Source organism: Sarcophilus harrisii, chromosome 3 (genome assembly GCF_902635505.1).
Source record: "Sarcophilus harrisii chromosome 3, mSarHar1.11, whole genome shotgun sequence".
NCBI classification, from domain to species: Eukaryota; Metazoa; Chordata; class Mammalia; order Dasyuromorphia; family Dasyuridae; genus Sarcophilus; species Sarcophilus harrisii.
The window spans coordinates 165,474,419-165,491,504 of NC_045428.1; the positions used below are offsets into that span (position 1 = coordinate 165,474,419).

At 34.0% G+C, this 17,086-nt stretch overlaps 1 protein-coding gene across 1 annotated transcript in view; it reads left to right on the forward strand.

Annotated features, from left to right (window-relative positions):
• The window catches only part of ATP11A (ATPase phospholipid transporting 11A), a 213,664-nt gene that overhangs the window by 119,803 nt on the left and 76,775 nt on the right, over positions 1-17,086 (forward strand). The window contains 3 exon segments of the mRNA XM_031958733.1: positions 5,934-6,023; positions 6,928-7,008; positions 13,730-13,837. Of these exon segments, the coding sequence (XP_031814593.1) occupies positions 5,934-6,023; positions 6,928-7,008; positions 13,730-13,837 (279 nt within the window).

Sequence of the window (17,086 nt, forward strand, 5' to 3'; positions counted from 1 at the left end):
AAAAGATAGGGGGAGGTTGTGAAGGATTTTGAATAGTTTTACATTTTAATCTGAAGATGATCCCAAAGAAGCAATGGAGTTTATTGGATGTGGATTTGACATAATCAGATTTGTGCCTTAGGGTGGTCCACTTTGGCAGCTGATTGCATGACCTGCAGTGGGGAGAAACTTGTGGCAGAGAGAGCAACCATCACATTATTGCATAATATCACATGAGGTGGGATGATGGAGTGAAAGGAGAGAAGAGGATATACACAAAAAATATTACAAAGATAAAAACAGTAACCCATAACAGATTAGAAATGGAGGGAGGGATGTTATTTGAGAGGCAGCTGGGGCATCATAGCACTTAACTTTTTGAGTTCAAATTTGGCCTCAGACACTTAACAGCTGTGTAACTCTGGCCAAGTCACTTTACCTTGTTGCCTCAGTTTCCTCATCTGTCAATTGAGTTGGAAAATTCATTTTTATCTTTGCCAAGAAAATTCCAAATGGAGTCACAGTCTGACAAAACTAAAAACAATTGAACACCAACAGTGTGCGTGTGTGTGTGTGTGTGTGTGTGTGAGAGAGAGAGAGAGAGAGAGAGAGAGAGAGAGAGGAAAGAGAAAGAGAGAGAAAGGATCAATAATGGCTCAAAGGTAGATCAAATTATGCTATTCTGGATATCTTTGTTTATAAATTACACTCCAATTAAATTATGTAATACTCGAGATTTGATTTACACTGATAAAAGTGGGTCAGCTGTTCTAATACTATTGAATTTTTCTCATTGTCAGGATTAAAGATAAAGATAATATATATGAAAGCACTTTGAGGGGGTGAGTTGTCTTTTTTTTAAACATTAAATCAAGGCAATATAGTAAGTGTGTCAACACACAATATAAAAATGCAGCAGACCCTTTTGATTTCTCTGCTTTATTATTACAAGAAAACTTCTTTATGCCATTCTAATAGTTTGGACTACTTGAGATTTCAAATATTAACTACATTGTCATAAATTGTCAGTATTATAACTGAAACAAGAAGAGAAAGCATAATTATAGCTGTGTTGTTTAATGATAAATTGGACCGTTTAAATTGCTCAGTTTTGTTTTTTTTTTTTAAAGTTTATGATTGGTCCTCTGTATTGTTTTACTAGTTTGGGTATTCGGAATAAAAATCCTGTGCCATTTTTAATTTTGCTTATGCAACTTGACATGCATAAATAGTCACCTAATCTCAAATAAATTCAACAGATTCTTTTTTTCCCCCTTCTTAATTTGCCATAGAGAATTTAAATTTTTTTTCTTTTTTTGATCAGCTTAATATCAATGTCAAGATAATTGTGATCTTATCATTGTGGGTATTCTTTCCAACAGTGAATATTGTAGCTCAGCTAGGCAGTAATTGATTGTCTTTATTAATTACTGAGGCCAAAAAATAAATCATTCCTGTTGGCTAATCTTTTAGTTACAAGCCTTACCTCCTAACTTAACTAGTCTGGTCCTGATACTTTGCTGTCCTATGTTGAAGTCTTTCCCACTGAAACATATTCCAGGAGGACTTATATTTCTCTTTCCAGTGATGTGAATTAAGTTCTATATCTGGATTAGGAATCAAAATAGGATATTTATGGAGGGATCTTATTAACAATATCTATAGCAATCATGCAGTATTCCAGAATTTGTGGTTAGTTAGCATGAAGATTCTGACTTAGCAGCATATTGAATTGTTTAAGTGGTGTCTGACTCTTATGACCCCATTTGGGATTTTCTTGGCAAAGATAATGGAGTGGTTTGCCATTTCCTTTTCCAGCTCATTTTACAGATGAGGAAACTGCAGACTTGCCCAGGTTACAGCTAGTAAAAGTCCGAGGCCAGATTTGAATTGGGGTTCTCCCGACTCCAAGAATAGAGCTCTATCCATTGGGCCACTTATTTTAGTAGCATATGGGATTCCTTTAGTACCTCCTTAGTGTGAGTTACCATTTAACAGAGCAAATTTCAAATAGGGAAACGTGGTACTTCTGGCATAATCCAGCCAGTATATTCATAAGATTCAAAATTTTATAAAATAAGTTTTGATGAAAATCTTTGCTTTTTTTGCCCTTGTTAAATATTGTATAATTTATTTTAGAGATTTAAAATGTCTGTTAACCAGAGGATAATAAATATAGAAGTTGGTAGAATATTCAAGAAGACTATATAGTTTCAGACTTTATTATCAGGGCATGACTAACTACTTTCTTAGCTAAATTTAGCTTCTAATGAATTCTTTTTAATTAATTAATAATTAATTAGCTTATAATATAATTCTTAATTTAAATTTCTTAATTAAATAGAAGGGGTAAAGGTTGAGATTTTATTTATCAGTACACATCCACACACAGAGAGAAGAATATAAGTTGAGACATTAACACTTAATTTCTATATTTTCCCATGTATTCTCTTAAAACAGGAAACAGGATTTTTTTTTTTACTATGATTAATTTATGAGAAATTAGTAACTAAATAGAAAAGGAATATCCAACTTTTTTTTTCTTTCAAAAGACCCACTAATAAGTGACTTGTCCAGGGTCACATTACTAGTAAGTCTCCTAGGTTGGATTTGAACTTGGATCTTCCTGAGAAGAGTGCCAACTCTGGTGCTTTTTAAACATAGTGCCAACCACCACAGTATTTGCTTTTAGCCAAGTCCAAGAATGAAAGGGGTTTCTTTATTTATGGTTCAGGTTTTACTATTATAAAGCCTTTGCACATTTTTCTTCTTGCATATAAATCTTTTTTAATGTTTCTAGTTATTTTTATAGAGATATTTGTATCTGTATATCTCAACTTGATACTGTTTCTCTCACTTATTTCATGTCTTATTTTTCTTATCAAGTTTAATACTTTGTCTTATAACTTGATTTCAGTAAGGTATTCCTTTTTATTCTGAATAAAGTTTCAGCATATTTTAAGAAAGAGAAATCAGTGACAAATGCTTATCATTCTATGAAAAACAAAAAGAACAGGGAAATATTTTTTGGTTTGCTTGCTTGCAGTCACTGTTTTTTACTTCAATTTTCTAATTACGAACTGCACAAACTTCAGCAATCATGGATTTTGAAATATGCAAGGAAGGGAGAATTATATATGAAACTGAAAACTCCTTTATGTACCAATTTTTAAAGGCTATATTAAATCTGACCCCATAGTCACCAATCTGTCTTGATCTGGTTAGAAGAGACAGTCTTATAAAATATAGACAACACTCACAATCTCAAGGTCATATAATAGGCTTCAAAGTAAATTTTGAAGCTTTTATTTTTCTTTAATTTCCAATAAAACATCAGTAACGGGACTGTGATGCCTGGAAAACAATGAGAAGAGAATGAGCAGTTGTGCATGGCCCTCTCCGTCCTCTGAGGAGCCTTCCATTTAAATAGGGACCCCAGGGCCTGGAAGGACAGCCCAACTAGCTTGCTGGTATCTCTATGGAAAATCTAAGCAAAATCTTAGAGCTCAACTGGTAGAGGAGTCGGACTTCTACAAGCTTTATTTGAAATAATCAGAAAAGATGTAGAATTAAAATTGAACTTCAATTTGAAAAACATTTGCATCCTCAAAGCTTAATCTTGGATCATTATCCTACTCAGTCTCTTATGTATTTAGTGAATGTCTACCTTCTCTCTGCCCAAGGGCTTTTTTTTTTTTACCTTTAGTAAACTTGCTGTCCAATGGGGTAAATAACACTAACATAAATGAAATAACTGTAGGATGTCAAGATAGTTTACAGTGGGCTCTTTTTGTGCTATTATTTCTAAAGTATAGGCAAGGGGAAAATCAATATGAAGTCTTGGGAAGGCCTTCATTGTGGAACTGAAACTTTGAAAGCAGCTTGGACTCATTGGGTAGTTTGATGTATAGTAGGGGGTCTGGATTTGGAGTTAGCAGACCTGAGTCATCCTAGCTGTGTTGTAGTGGAATTGGACAAGCCATGCTCTGAGTTTCTAAGGGTAGTGGAGAATGGCAACCATTTCATTGAACTTTTCTGGAAATTGCTGAGTTGAACAAGTGGAAACTGAATAATAAAACATTTTTCACTATACATGTGTGATGATATTTATTTGAAAGCCAACAATCCTAAATATTGTCAGTGGCTTATAGTCTTTATACTGGTTATGGATTTTACTTATATTTTAAAGTGACATTATTTGAGCTTCTTGTGCAAATGCAAAAAAGTCCAACCCAAATAAACTTGAGTTTTATGGTGGTTAAATATTAGGGAAAGTGTTATATTGCTTAGTTGGCAAAGAATTAAAACAAGACATTTTTTTCAAGGTATTAATCTCCACTATGATGTTCAGTATATGGTTTAAAAAAAAACAACTATTATCTAAGTAAAAATTTTTAGAATAGTCTTTTGCTTTGAAAGTAAGAATTCAATAAATATACAATTTATTAAAATATGGGAGCCAAATTATGTTTTTGAGTTATTCTGAAAGTTGTTCTAATAAGGAATCTTTGATAAATTTTCAATAAAAAATTTATATAATACTCATTGTTTGGAAATAGTTTTTAGAATAAAGTAGAAATCATGTGAAAAGCAATTTTTGTCTTGCTTTTTGAATTTCTCAAAATTACTTCTGTGCTATTCACAATATGATTTTTAACAGTAGAAATAACTATTCTGTGTTCTGAGATTCTTAATTTTATAACTTTGTAATTTATCATATTACTTAATTTCAAAATTATAGCTATTAGTTAATTGTAGAAATTCCCATCTTATTTTAGTTACCTTGAATTTGTTTCAGTTAGCTGGAATTTAACATTTCAAATTCTACAATAAAGCATGGGAAATTTATCCTTTGTCTCTCACACCCTGCCTCCTGTCATTCTTTATTGCTATGTCTTTTGTCTATGCACACATACAACTTTTAGCTACTTGGGTGCAATGAGCGTTTCATTTTTTTATTTTTGTATCTTTGTTTGTTTGTTTGTTTTTTAACAAAATAAGCATTTCATTTTGAATTTTTGCTGTCTCATGAATTTCTACTTAAGTTCTCAAGATTTAAACTATAACAAGTAGTTTTTCTATCATTTGAAAATACAAATTGACCAAGCCTCAATGAACCTCATTTAATTTTCAATTGATAGCTAATGTATATCAGTTTAAGTGTTTTATACACTTAAATTGCACTTATTTCACTTAATCCATAAAACATATCTGAGAGACAAATAGGACAGATATTATTTCCTCTTGTATAAACAAGGAAACTAAGGCTTTATGAACCTAGTATGCTAGGTTCCCCCCATAACAAAGAGGAAAGCAAAATTTGAGCAGAGGGCTATCTTGCCCCTTTATCTGTCATTTCATGCTGCTTTTCATTAGGAATTTTATGTCCACAAAGATAACTTTTAATTCTTAGTTGATGCTGCTTAGCAAACATCACCAAGTAATACTACTTGAAGTGAAATGCTGTATGAAATAGATTTTCAATGGCCAGTCATGACTTCAGAAGGCTGATGGTGGAGGATGCTGTGATATAGAGAAGTTAGAAAAGAAAGTCTATTTAAACATAACCATGGTGCTAGGTTGTTTTGCTTAACTTTATTTGTTAGAAGGTAATGCCTCTGTGGATATGGTGAAGGAATCACTGAGAAGTAACAGTGATTTCTTTTTTTAAGCTCATCATTAAAATTTGAAAATTCATTTTATTTTTTAGAATATTTTTAGTTTATTTTTCTCATTACATGTAAAAACAATTTTAACATCTTTTTAAAAAAAATAATTTTGAGTTCCAAATTTCTTTTCTTGAAGAGGCAAGCAGTTTGATATAGATATAGATTATATATGAGCAGTTATGCAAAACCTTTTTCCACATTTGCCTTATTACAAAAAAGAACACACACCAAAAAAGAAATTTTTAAGAGCAAATATCTGATCATATGTCATTTTTTTTTGTACAGTACACATTTTGGAACTTCATACCCAAGAATTTGTTTGAGCAGTTCCGAAGAATAGCCAATTTTTATTTTCTTATCATCTTTCTGGTACAGGTAAGTCCATTTATATTTTGGGGAGGGAGGGTAAGGCACACAACTGGTAAGTGTTAAGTGTCTGAGGTCACTGATCGTATGCCAGTGCTGTCTCCATTGTTTCACCTAGCTGCCACATATTTACTTTTTATCACAAAATCAGTTATATCCATTGAATGATATGCCCTCCAGCAAGTGACTTCTTGCTTATTTAATTAGAAAAAGGACTGCTCTTTAATCCATTGTTGTAAAAAAGCAATTTCTTATTTAATTGTTTTTCATTAATAAAAAGTACACCTACTTCAAGATCCTTTCAGGCTAAACATATCCAATTAATTTACTTTTGAATGATTATGTATCCCTTTTCCTCAGCAGGATGCAAGGTAGGGTCTCTTATTTCTTTCACCATAGGTCCTTGAACACTGAAGAGAGAAGCAAGAATTATTTGATGATGTATATAAATCCTGAAAAAACTAATCAATTCTGTGCTCTTATATGATTAGAATCTTTCAAAATTAAACACCTACTCCAAAGAAAGCCAAAGTGATTTCAGGATTTCCAAACTATTTTAACTGGCTGATAGACTTCATACACCTGGAGTAAGGTCAAGAAAGCACATTAATTTCCTAGAGCACTTAGATGCTTTCAAAATATTTTCATTAACACAGTATTAGCTTTGCGATCTTCCCAAATTTGTCCATTGTCCAATTGGTAGCTGTACTATTGCCTCATTTGAATAATGAGAATAGTAAGTAATTATCCTACCAGTATCCCAGAGACAGCATTAAGATAAAATGAGAACAAAACATTTTAAAATATGTTGAAAAATCAAAAGTAACTGCTATTGTGATTTATATAGGACACTGATCAAGAATCAGTCAAGTTGGTATTTTAAATTAACTGTCCAATTTTATTTTAATTGCAGTTGATTATTGATACACCCACAAGTCCAGTTACAAGTGGACTTCCTTTATTCTTTGTCATTGCTGTCACAGCTATCAAACAGGTAAGACTTTTATCTTCAGAATTAAGAAGAAATTGGTTCTTTTTTTTCTGATATGGATAGCTTTTGTTATTTTCCTTTGGAATATTATTTACCTTTCATTAAATCAACTCAGTTTTCTGAATCATGGGCTATTTTGTAAAGAATAATTTTACTAGATCCTGAATTGTAATTTCATGAGGATTGTCCTATTCCATGACTTTATTGACAGAAGCAATACTTTGTTTGATCACTGTTAGACCCAGGAAATACCAGGTACAGTTAGGCTTAGGAATGCAAGGTTGGTAAACTGTCAGCTTATCAAACTTGATCTTACCCAGTTATAACAAGTGCACAAATTTTCATTATCAAAATGCCTTTGTAGTTAATAGGGAGAAGTCCTCCTTCCACTCAGTTACTTTGAATCTGCCTAGCAATAGTAATCAATTATAAGAGCAGAGGTTCAAGAGATCTGATATACTAAGATACTCATCTCACAGTATGCCCATGCTGGGAAGCTGCTACTGGCCTGCCTCTAAGTAAAACTGTCTGACTTGTATACTTTCAGGGTTTTATGTTCCTTCTCAGCATCTCCTTACTCATGATCTTACAAGTTTGTGATAGATTTATTCTTGTGTTAAATTAAGAAAAGTTACTCATTTCATTGGCTATGTTGATGACCTTGAGAATTACTTTAGGAGGTTTTCCCCTTAACTATTGATCAAATAGGGATGCTCGGTGATCTTGCTTGGCTTTCTTGATGTCTTCTTTGCTCTACCCCGTGTAAAATTGTTAATGATTTGAATTCTCTGCTGAAGTAGTGTGGAGGTGACCCTTAAATTCTCTGAAGTTAAGTCGGAAAAGTCTGCATTCTGGCTAGAACTGCCCAGCTAGAAAGGCATCTAGGATTGGATTGATGATGGACTGAAATTTAATGATGGAAAGTTGTGATTTCTTTGAAGTTGGCCAGACTTTGTGTGAAGACTTAGCATTCTTTTTGTGTCCTGGTGTGAAAAAAAAATGTGACTGACTACCTACTAGTCATTGTATTGATCAGACACTAGTTCCAAGGAGGTGTAGGGCAAGATTAAAGTTTTGCCTAGATTAGACTAAAAGACCTAACTTGACTTGGTCATCTTATATTGTATTTAATCTAAAAAAATAGGATTGCAACAATAAATCCCTAAAAAAATCATCCCTGACAGTCTCTCAACTTCACCAGACCCAATTCCATCTTAGCCTGACATATCCAAGGCTTATTTTTCTAGTCACACTTTTTAGCTTTTTTCCTCATGTATATATTTGACACTGAGCTAACTCCTGGTGCCAAAGAGATTACATTTGCCAGGGGGTACCAGTGGAAAATATGATGGTGTTTTCTCTTTTTAATATATAGGCGATCATAAAAGAAGAAACAGTTGATGAATAGAGAGCTGGTTATTGAGTTATGAAGAATCTGGGTTTAAATCCTAACTCTGGCACATTCTACCTATGCAATTGCTAGGCAAACCATTTTACTCAGTACTCCAGGCATCTCTCTATGCACATTGATAAATTTCTTCATCCAAGACTTCCCTGTACTAATAAAATTCCAGGTCTGATCCTTTTTTGCTTTCCCTACTCCTATAGTAACAGTCCACAGGTAAGTCCAAGGGAAGAATTTGCTCCATTATTAGCTGCACTATTTATTGAATTAAGTTTGTAAGATATCTAAAGGACAATAGAAGGACCCTTGCATAGTAGATGTGAGTGGGCTGCAACCTACAACTCCTTTTGTGGATCATGCAGGAAAAGTGGCCTCAGGACGAATAGGAAGAGAAGGGGACTAGTTATGTTGTGAAGGATAATCACTGGACCTTAACAGTCTCTACTGAAGTGTGTGCAATGCCAAAAGCCATGGACAAAGACTCCCAACATGTGTAGATCCTCCATGGAGAATTCATGTGAGGATGTGGGCAAGAGTCTCATAGGATAAAGTAAGGACAGGACTTATATCATTGGAGGGAAGTCCTTAAGTCAATGAGCACAGAGAGCCTTTATCATATCCTATCCGCATATCATATCCTATCCATCTTCATGGAGCACTTTTCTTTTTCTTTCTCTTTTTGTACTTAGTAGTATTTTTTTTCTAATTACATTTGTAAAGATAATGTTCAGCATGATCATTTTTGTAAGATTTTGAATTCCAAATTTTCCTTCTTCCTTCACCTGGACAGAAAGTAATCTGATATAGGCTATACATGTGCAAACATATTAAACATGTTTCCATGTTTAATCATGTTGCGAAAAAAGAATTGATTACAAAAGGAGAAAAGCCACAAGAAAGAAAAAAAAAAACAGAAAAAGGTAAAAATAGTATGCTTCAGTCAGCATTCAGACTCCATAATACTTTCTTTGGATGTAAATAGCATTTTCTATCATAAGTCTTTTGGAATTGTCTTAGATCATTGCATTGCTGAGAAGAGCTAAGTCTATCACCGGTGGTCATTCCACAATGTTGCTATTAGTATGTACAATGTTCTCCTAGTTCTGCAACTTCATTTATCATCAAGTCATGTAAGTCTTTCCAGTTTTTTCTGGAATCTGCCTGCTCATCATTTCTTATAACACAATAGTATTCTATTACATCCATATACCACAACTTGTTCAGCCGTTCCTCAATTGATGGGCATCTCCCTCATGTTGTAATTCTTTGCCACATGTGGTGCTTCTCAAAACTAGAAAATCTAAAATAATCACACACAATTTCTTTTCTCAAAGATTTGCTGCCTTCTAATTAAAAAAGATACTTAGGTACTTGAAACCTGTGAAACATATGAAATTACATCTGTTTGCACAGCGTATTTTCATTTGGGACACCTAGATAATTTGTAAGATGACAGCGTATTTTCATTTGGGACACCTAGATAATTTGTAAGATGACAGCTTCTAAAAACTGTTATGGTGAGGCTTTTCTGATAGACACCTTTTCTTTAAAACATCATTCTTTAAACACAAAACAATAATTTAAGTAGCATAGTGATTAATTAGTGATAAGAAAATCTGTTCCACATGACAGCATCATATTGTGCAATTAACAAGCACCACAACTGTCATATTCCAAGACAGTTTACTTTCTAAGTAAAAAATGCAGCTGAATTATATCTGTTTTCTTCATTGTAATTCTAGTTATTTGGTAATTCAAGATAATCTATTTTTTGCTTTCTAAACAATCAAGCTCTTCTATCTATTCAGATGTAATTTTAACAGCTTTCTCTTTTATCATGGTGCTGTGGTATGGTGGAAAGAACATTTGATTTGGAGTCTATCGTGTGTTTGCCGCTCTTTTTTAACTTACAGTTTTATAGAGTTGCTTTGAGTACTGAAAGATAAGATGATATGGCCAATATGTGTCAGAGGTGAAACTTGAACCTGACTCCAATGCCCCTTCTTTTTGTCCACTGCTTCAGACTGCCTCTTAATTACATGGGAACTTATTTTCTGACAGTCTCTATATATTATAAGCCTAATAACTCTGTACCTCATTTACTTGGAGAATCAGAATTTTGGTCATGCTACCCAGTGGAAATAGTGCCATCAAATGATTATTGAACCAAGTTGTAGTCACCTTTAGGATGCATTTTTCCATTGGGCTACTCCAGATTGATGCTTCTACTATTACACCAATATGATATCCCAAGGGGAAAAAAGCAGGTTTGTTCTTTGCCAGTCATCGACAAATTTTTGACTATGGGAATGGTGGCTGTGGAGGTGATAGGTCTGGGGCCTTGAGGCCCCAGTTTCCTCTCAATTTTTCCCCCTTTATTTATAGTCATGACAAGAAATATTTGTAACATGTGGTATGGACAAGGGAACTGAAAGAAGATCTATGACAAGAGTATAGTTGAATCTCAAAGGATCTAATTGTCTAAGTGATTATTATCCATTAACTGTGTCTCCAGCACAGTGGAGTCAAACTCTCCAGCTTTTATCCCTCAGGATGCTCCCTGTCTCCTCAGCCACCTACATCTTGTGCTTATACTTCTAAAATCCTGACAAGAGACACAGTTCCACAAGGAATTTTTTACCCATCTCTTTGTCTTCAGGTGAAATTGCTCACATAATTTCCCTTAAGAAAAATTGTCTACCTTATGCTTAAACATGTCTAAGAAAGGAAATACAGCATCATTCCTTAGAGGAAAATATATATTTAGGTACTAAAAGTTATTGTTAGTCTTGATGCTTTGAATGCTCAAAATTTATTATGTGGGGTTTTTGTTTATTTCCTTGTAACCAAGTCTCTCTTTCTACTGGTGCATTTTAATATTTGGACAGGCTCCAGTTCTAAAGTTATTATGTTGCAGGATTCCCCCTTTGGGGGAAGGAGGGAAAAATCCTTCCATTTATGTCCTATTTAAACTGTCTGCCTCTGTACATCTTCTCTTCACATATCTAGTGACAAATGCAAGAGTTCCTTTTCCCTAACTCCCTTGTTAGTTGTAACAAAAACTACAAGTGGCAGATTTTTCATTTTACATAGTCCTCACGTGTGTGTGTGTGTGTGTGTGTGTGTGTGTTCGAATCTTAAGTTGCTAAATGCTGGAAAGATCTGTTAAACCCAGATACTCTTCTAGATATTCTTTTCTCTTCCTCTAAAGTTGAGAGAAGCACATAGGGGATAAAAATAGTTGGTTTGATGGGGAATATAATGGATTCTGGCACAAGTATGATAATTTTGAGGTAATAGCAAGACCTCCTGATGATGCTGTTCAGCAGATAATCAGAAGTCACAGAACACTAAACTTATAGTTAGGTAAGATCTAAGAGGTCATCTGGCCCTACACTTCCAATTCTTGATCCCGTGTATAGCATTATCATGTAATGCCTCTGCTTAAAAACTTCTAATGATATCCCTAGCATGAGATTTATGTCAGGGTGATAGAAAAGAGATCGAAAGAAAGATTAAAGGGATACAATTTTGGAAATAAAGAAGATGGAACCAAGGATTTAGGTGGAGAGCCTAGTTTTGGCAAGAAGAGGCCCAAGTTCATCTTCTGAAACAAGAAGAAAAAGATGGAAGAAGATAGAAAAAGATAAGCAAGTTTAGAGATGTGGAGTCTTATTCTTCTCAGCAACATGAGACATTTGCAATGCTGAAATTTTAAAATCAGAAGCTAAGAATGAATTATTAAATTTAGAAACTGCACATATATATATATTAGTCTGAACTCCAATTTAAGCAAAAGAAATTAGACAAGAGACCAACCAGAAGGTTTTTGTAGTAGCCTATGAATAAATTAATGAAGGTCTGTGCCAGGGTTGACTTGCATAACTGGAAAGGAAATGTAAATAAGAGATGTTAGGAAGATAAAAATGGCAGGCTTTGAGAACAGATTGGATAGATGGAATAAATGAGAGTGAGAGTTGAAGATTACTCTGAGATTGGGCAACCAAGAGAATATTGTTAACCTTGATAATAGTAATAATTCGGAAATTCAGAAAAGAGGAGGGTGAGGGGAGAAAGATGATGAATTTGTTTTGGACTTCTTGGGTTTGAAATGTCTTTGGGACTGGGGAAGCTAGGTGGCGCAGTGGATAGAGTGCTGGCCCTGAAGTCAGGAGGACCTGAGTTCAACTCTGATCTCAGACACTTAGCTGTGTGACTCTGGGCAAGTCACTTAACCTCAATTGCCTCAGCCCCTCCCCCCCCCCCCAAAAAAAAATGTTTCTGGGACATTCATTTTGAAATTTACAAAAGATAGTTGATGGTATGTGAGACAAATTAGGATTTGATCAATAACCTTAATAGCCTGAGGTGATTATTGAACTCACGAGTATAATAGTATATAGTAATAATAGAATGATTATTGAACTCACAAGTGAAATAGTATATAGGGAAGAGAGCATCTGATGAGATGCTCATCTGTAGTTAGTATGTGTGGCCTAGATTTGTAGATCTAGAAAAGTAAATTGGGGAATGGTGAGAACCACAGAAAGAGCAGTATTATTATGAAAAACTTTTTTAAAAGGAGAGAATATCCAGAAGGAGGTGATAATACATAAAGGTTATAGAGATCAGGAAGGATAAGGTTGGGGAGGATTGGGTGAGGAAGGTCATTAGATTTTATTTTTAAGAAATTTTGGTGACTTGGGAGAGAGCAGTTGGATAATGAGATCAGAAGCCAGATTGCAAAGAGTTTAGATGTGAGTAAGAAGTAAGTGGAAGCAGTGACAGCTTTCTCAAGATTAGTCATTAAGGAGAGACAGAGAACCATAGGTTTGTGAGGGTAGTCAGATCAAGAGAGGGAATTTTTAAGGATGCTGGGGGGAATGAAAGTTGTGGAGACATGGGTATGTTTACAGGCAGCAGGAAAGCCCCCAACTTAAAAAAAAAAAAGTTTAAAGTACATTATACTTCACTAAGGCAGTTGATAAGAATTGACTCTTAACTTACATTTCATATATATTCCAAATCCTTAGCAAAGAAGTTTTATAGAATAAAATAGGAATTTACTTTTCTTCTTATAAATCTGGTCTGTTCAAAGGTTTTTTTGTGAGGGTCAGTGTTGAGAAATTACCCATGCATATGTTTTATATATAAAAAGCTATAATAAAATACCAAAAAAAAAAAAAGGATAAAAAAAATTTAAACAAATAAACCTGGTCTGTTATGGCAATATAATAAAAGGCATTTTAGATTATTGAAAGTTTAGGTGGCTATAGCTTATTTTCCTTTGCCTCATTATATTCTGTTTGTTTCTTATAGGGCTATGAAGACTGGCTTCGACATAAAGCAGACAATGCAATGAACCAATGTCCTGTCCATTTTATTCAGCATGGCAAACTTGTCCGAAAACAAAGCCGGAATTTAAGAGTGAGGAGCCGTTGGTGAAATTACCTTATTTAGGACCCAATCCAACTTTTTTTTTTCTTCACAGAATGGATTATGTTATAATTTAAATTGCTTATAAGATTGCACAAGGAAGCAGTTGATTAAAAAGGAGGGGAAATGAGATATTTAAGAAAATTAAAACAATTTTAGAAATTTAACAAATATAATACAAAACCAAACTAATTTAGAATTTGTTGTAATTGAAGACCTGGTTTCTCTTCTTAACTTAAAAAGGATCTATGATTTTCCTGAATAATTTATCAGTGTAAAAAAAAAGTCTATGGGAAAAAGATGATGATATTTAGCAAATTATGATTTTCAGTTACTTGAGAAGCACCATTTTATGTGCAAACTATTGATATGGTCTTTAAAAGTAAATCCTCTTGAATGCATTCTTGTCCCTCCCCCTTCTCTTCCTCTTTCTTTTCTTTTTCTCCCCAATCTCCCTCATTTTTCCCAAAGGAGCATCCTAGGGGGTCCACTTTGACTTTTACATTCTATATAGTCATTACTCTCTCTGTTCCTAATCCTCTGTTATGCTGGAGCTTATTTATCCTGAATATAATAACTTGTTTGTTATGTTGCTTCTATGTTCTCCCATTAGATTGACAGCTCCTTGAGAGTAGAGAGATTTTTTGCCTTTCTATCCCCAGTACTCAGCATAGGGTCTGGCACATAATAGGTCTTTGTAAATACAAATCCTGGCTGTTCAAAACTGGAGAAAGAGAATTAGTTATTCACTTTCCGCCCAAAAAATGTCTTTATGAATCTACATGGCCTAGTGCAAAGGGTTCTAGACTTACCATCAGAGCTTTTTGAATTTATATCTCAGCCTTGCCACTTACTGATTTGATGACTGTGGTTTAGACATGTAACTTTCATTGGCATTAATTTCCCTATTTATAAAATGGAGATAAAAATTACTTGCATTACCTGTTGCTTATTATGGGAAAAGTTCTTTGTAAACCTTAGAATGCTACATTTTATTCCTAATTTTATTATGTATTATTATTATTGTGGAATAACAAAATATTTACCTGGTTGGGAAACTATGTTATTGGGTCATAGATACTAAGTTGGAAAGAATCTCAGAGATCAGTCTTTTAGTCAAAGTCCCTCATTTTACTGAGGCCCAAAGACGCCCTTTGTCTATATGTCCAAAGTCACTCAGGTAGTTAACATCAGAGAAAGGACTTGAATCCAGTTGTTCTCATTTCAGAATGAGTGGTACTTCCTCTGTACTATGCTGTTTAATAGACCACACTCTGTAAAAATCAATGACCATTACTTTCTATGTGTGAGAGTTTTATCTCCTCAATGCCACATTTTCTCACTTTTCAGAAGTTTTGATTGGTCCTTTTCCTCATTTACTCTAAATTAATGAACTTAATTGTGGTACATAGTTTATTTATTTGATTCATATGGTGTGTTTGTGACATGCTAGGTAATCCAAACTGGGTTTTTTAATGACCATTTTATAGGTCATTAACTGCATGCAAACTAATAGGTAAGTTCTAGGAAACCAGAATTCTTTGGCAATGTAAGCATTTTTGCAAGTGTATGTGGGATGAAACACATGACACACCAAATCATAGACTGACATTAGCCTATTTTTTCCCCCAGTCCTCTGAGCTTAGGCCAGATTTCACAGCTGTTTTCTTTAACTTTGTTATAATCTTTGCACATTTTTCCATGTTGTAGGAAGAGATCTGTTATTTTTTTAAGCCAATAGACTTTTCCATTGTCCTTTTAAAGGAAAGGATTTGGATTATTTAACTAAGCTAAAGTAAAAAATTTAATGCATCAACTTTTTGTGAGAAATATGCAACTTTGTAGTACCGGATATGTAAACCCAGGGATGTGTTAAATTTACTATTAGAGGTAGAAAAAAATAGATGTCTTCTGATGACATTGCCCATAACAACTCCAGACTTCACATTCACTTGCACATTATAGAAGTCTCAAGTAAGATGCTGAAAGCACTTTTAAGGGAAAAAAATAAAAGATAACCAGCCATCCACTAATTGTAAAGTTCTCTGAAATCTAGTCATTCTTGTAAACAAAATGTAGATGTAGGAAAGAAACCCATTTACTATATGCAATCAAGTGTAATGATTTGAAAATGCCTTGCACGTAACAGTTCAGACAGCCTAAGTGATTAGATGGATTTTAAATCTGAGTTATTTATCCTGCCCAAGTCATGTCTTGATTTTTGATGACATTTTTTTTTCTCCAGATACACAAATTATTAAAAGTTGAGTTTAGAGGAAGGGAAAGAATAGAATATTTGAGTTATGTCATAGATGCATTTTCCCTCCAGAAAGATAGTAAGAAATGAAGAAGTCTGAAGTGTCAGCTATGTTTTTCCTATGGTATATGGGGATTAAAATTATCCCACCTATAGTAAAAGAGACTGAGGCAGAGCTCTAAACCAGTAGCACTTTATTAAAGGGTCTATGGTCCCCTTTAATGAGGAACCTCTTCCTCATGATCTGAGATGCTTCCTCCTTCCTTCCTATTTTTATAGGGCTAGATGTCCATTCATTATAAATAACAAAATAATTCCATTGATTGACATATGACACATAAGCTAAAATAAGATGTTAGCAGAGTCACAAGTTGAGTGAAGTAAGGAACATCTCCATACAAGATAGACAGGGTTCTCTTTAGATTGGGCAGTAGAAAATGGTACAAGCTATCACAGTCAGTGACGTAAATGGTCATAAGATGGTCACCTGCTCCTCTTAGACAAGAGATTGGTCCAGAAGTACAAAAACATTTTGGGGCAACTTTTCACGTATTTGTGATCTCTGCCACACTGGGCTTGATCACTATGGCCAAACAAAACAAAGTGGGGGGTGGGATAGGGGGTAAGTTAACTTCCTATAGTTAAACAAGTGAACTTAAATCTGCAGCTGAGAGCCCTGGGCCCTTATATACAGAACTTTGATATGATTAATACTGATTAGAAGAGCATAGTGATCCAAAAGAAATACTTCTCACAGGGAGATAGCTTTTAGTTAGATTCAATTTATTTTCTTTGTTTTTCCACTTGCCTCATTACTTTTTGATTATTTTTTTCATGTTAATACTAATTTAATACTGATTTTCTTAGTTAATACTGACTTAGTAAATATAGATTAATGTTTAAGTAGTGCTTTTTGGATGTCATTAAGTTCTGTGAGTATTTAATAAACAATGAATTTTTAATATAAGCAGGAATCTTAAAGA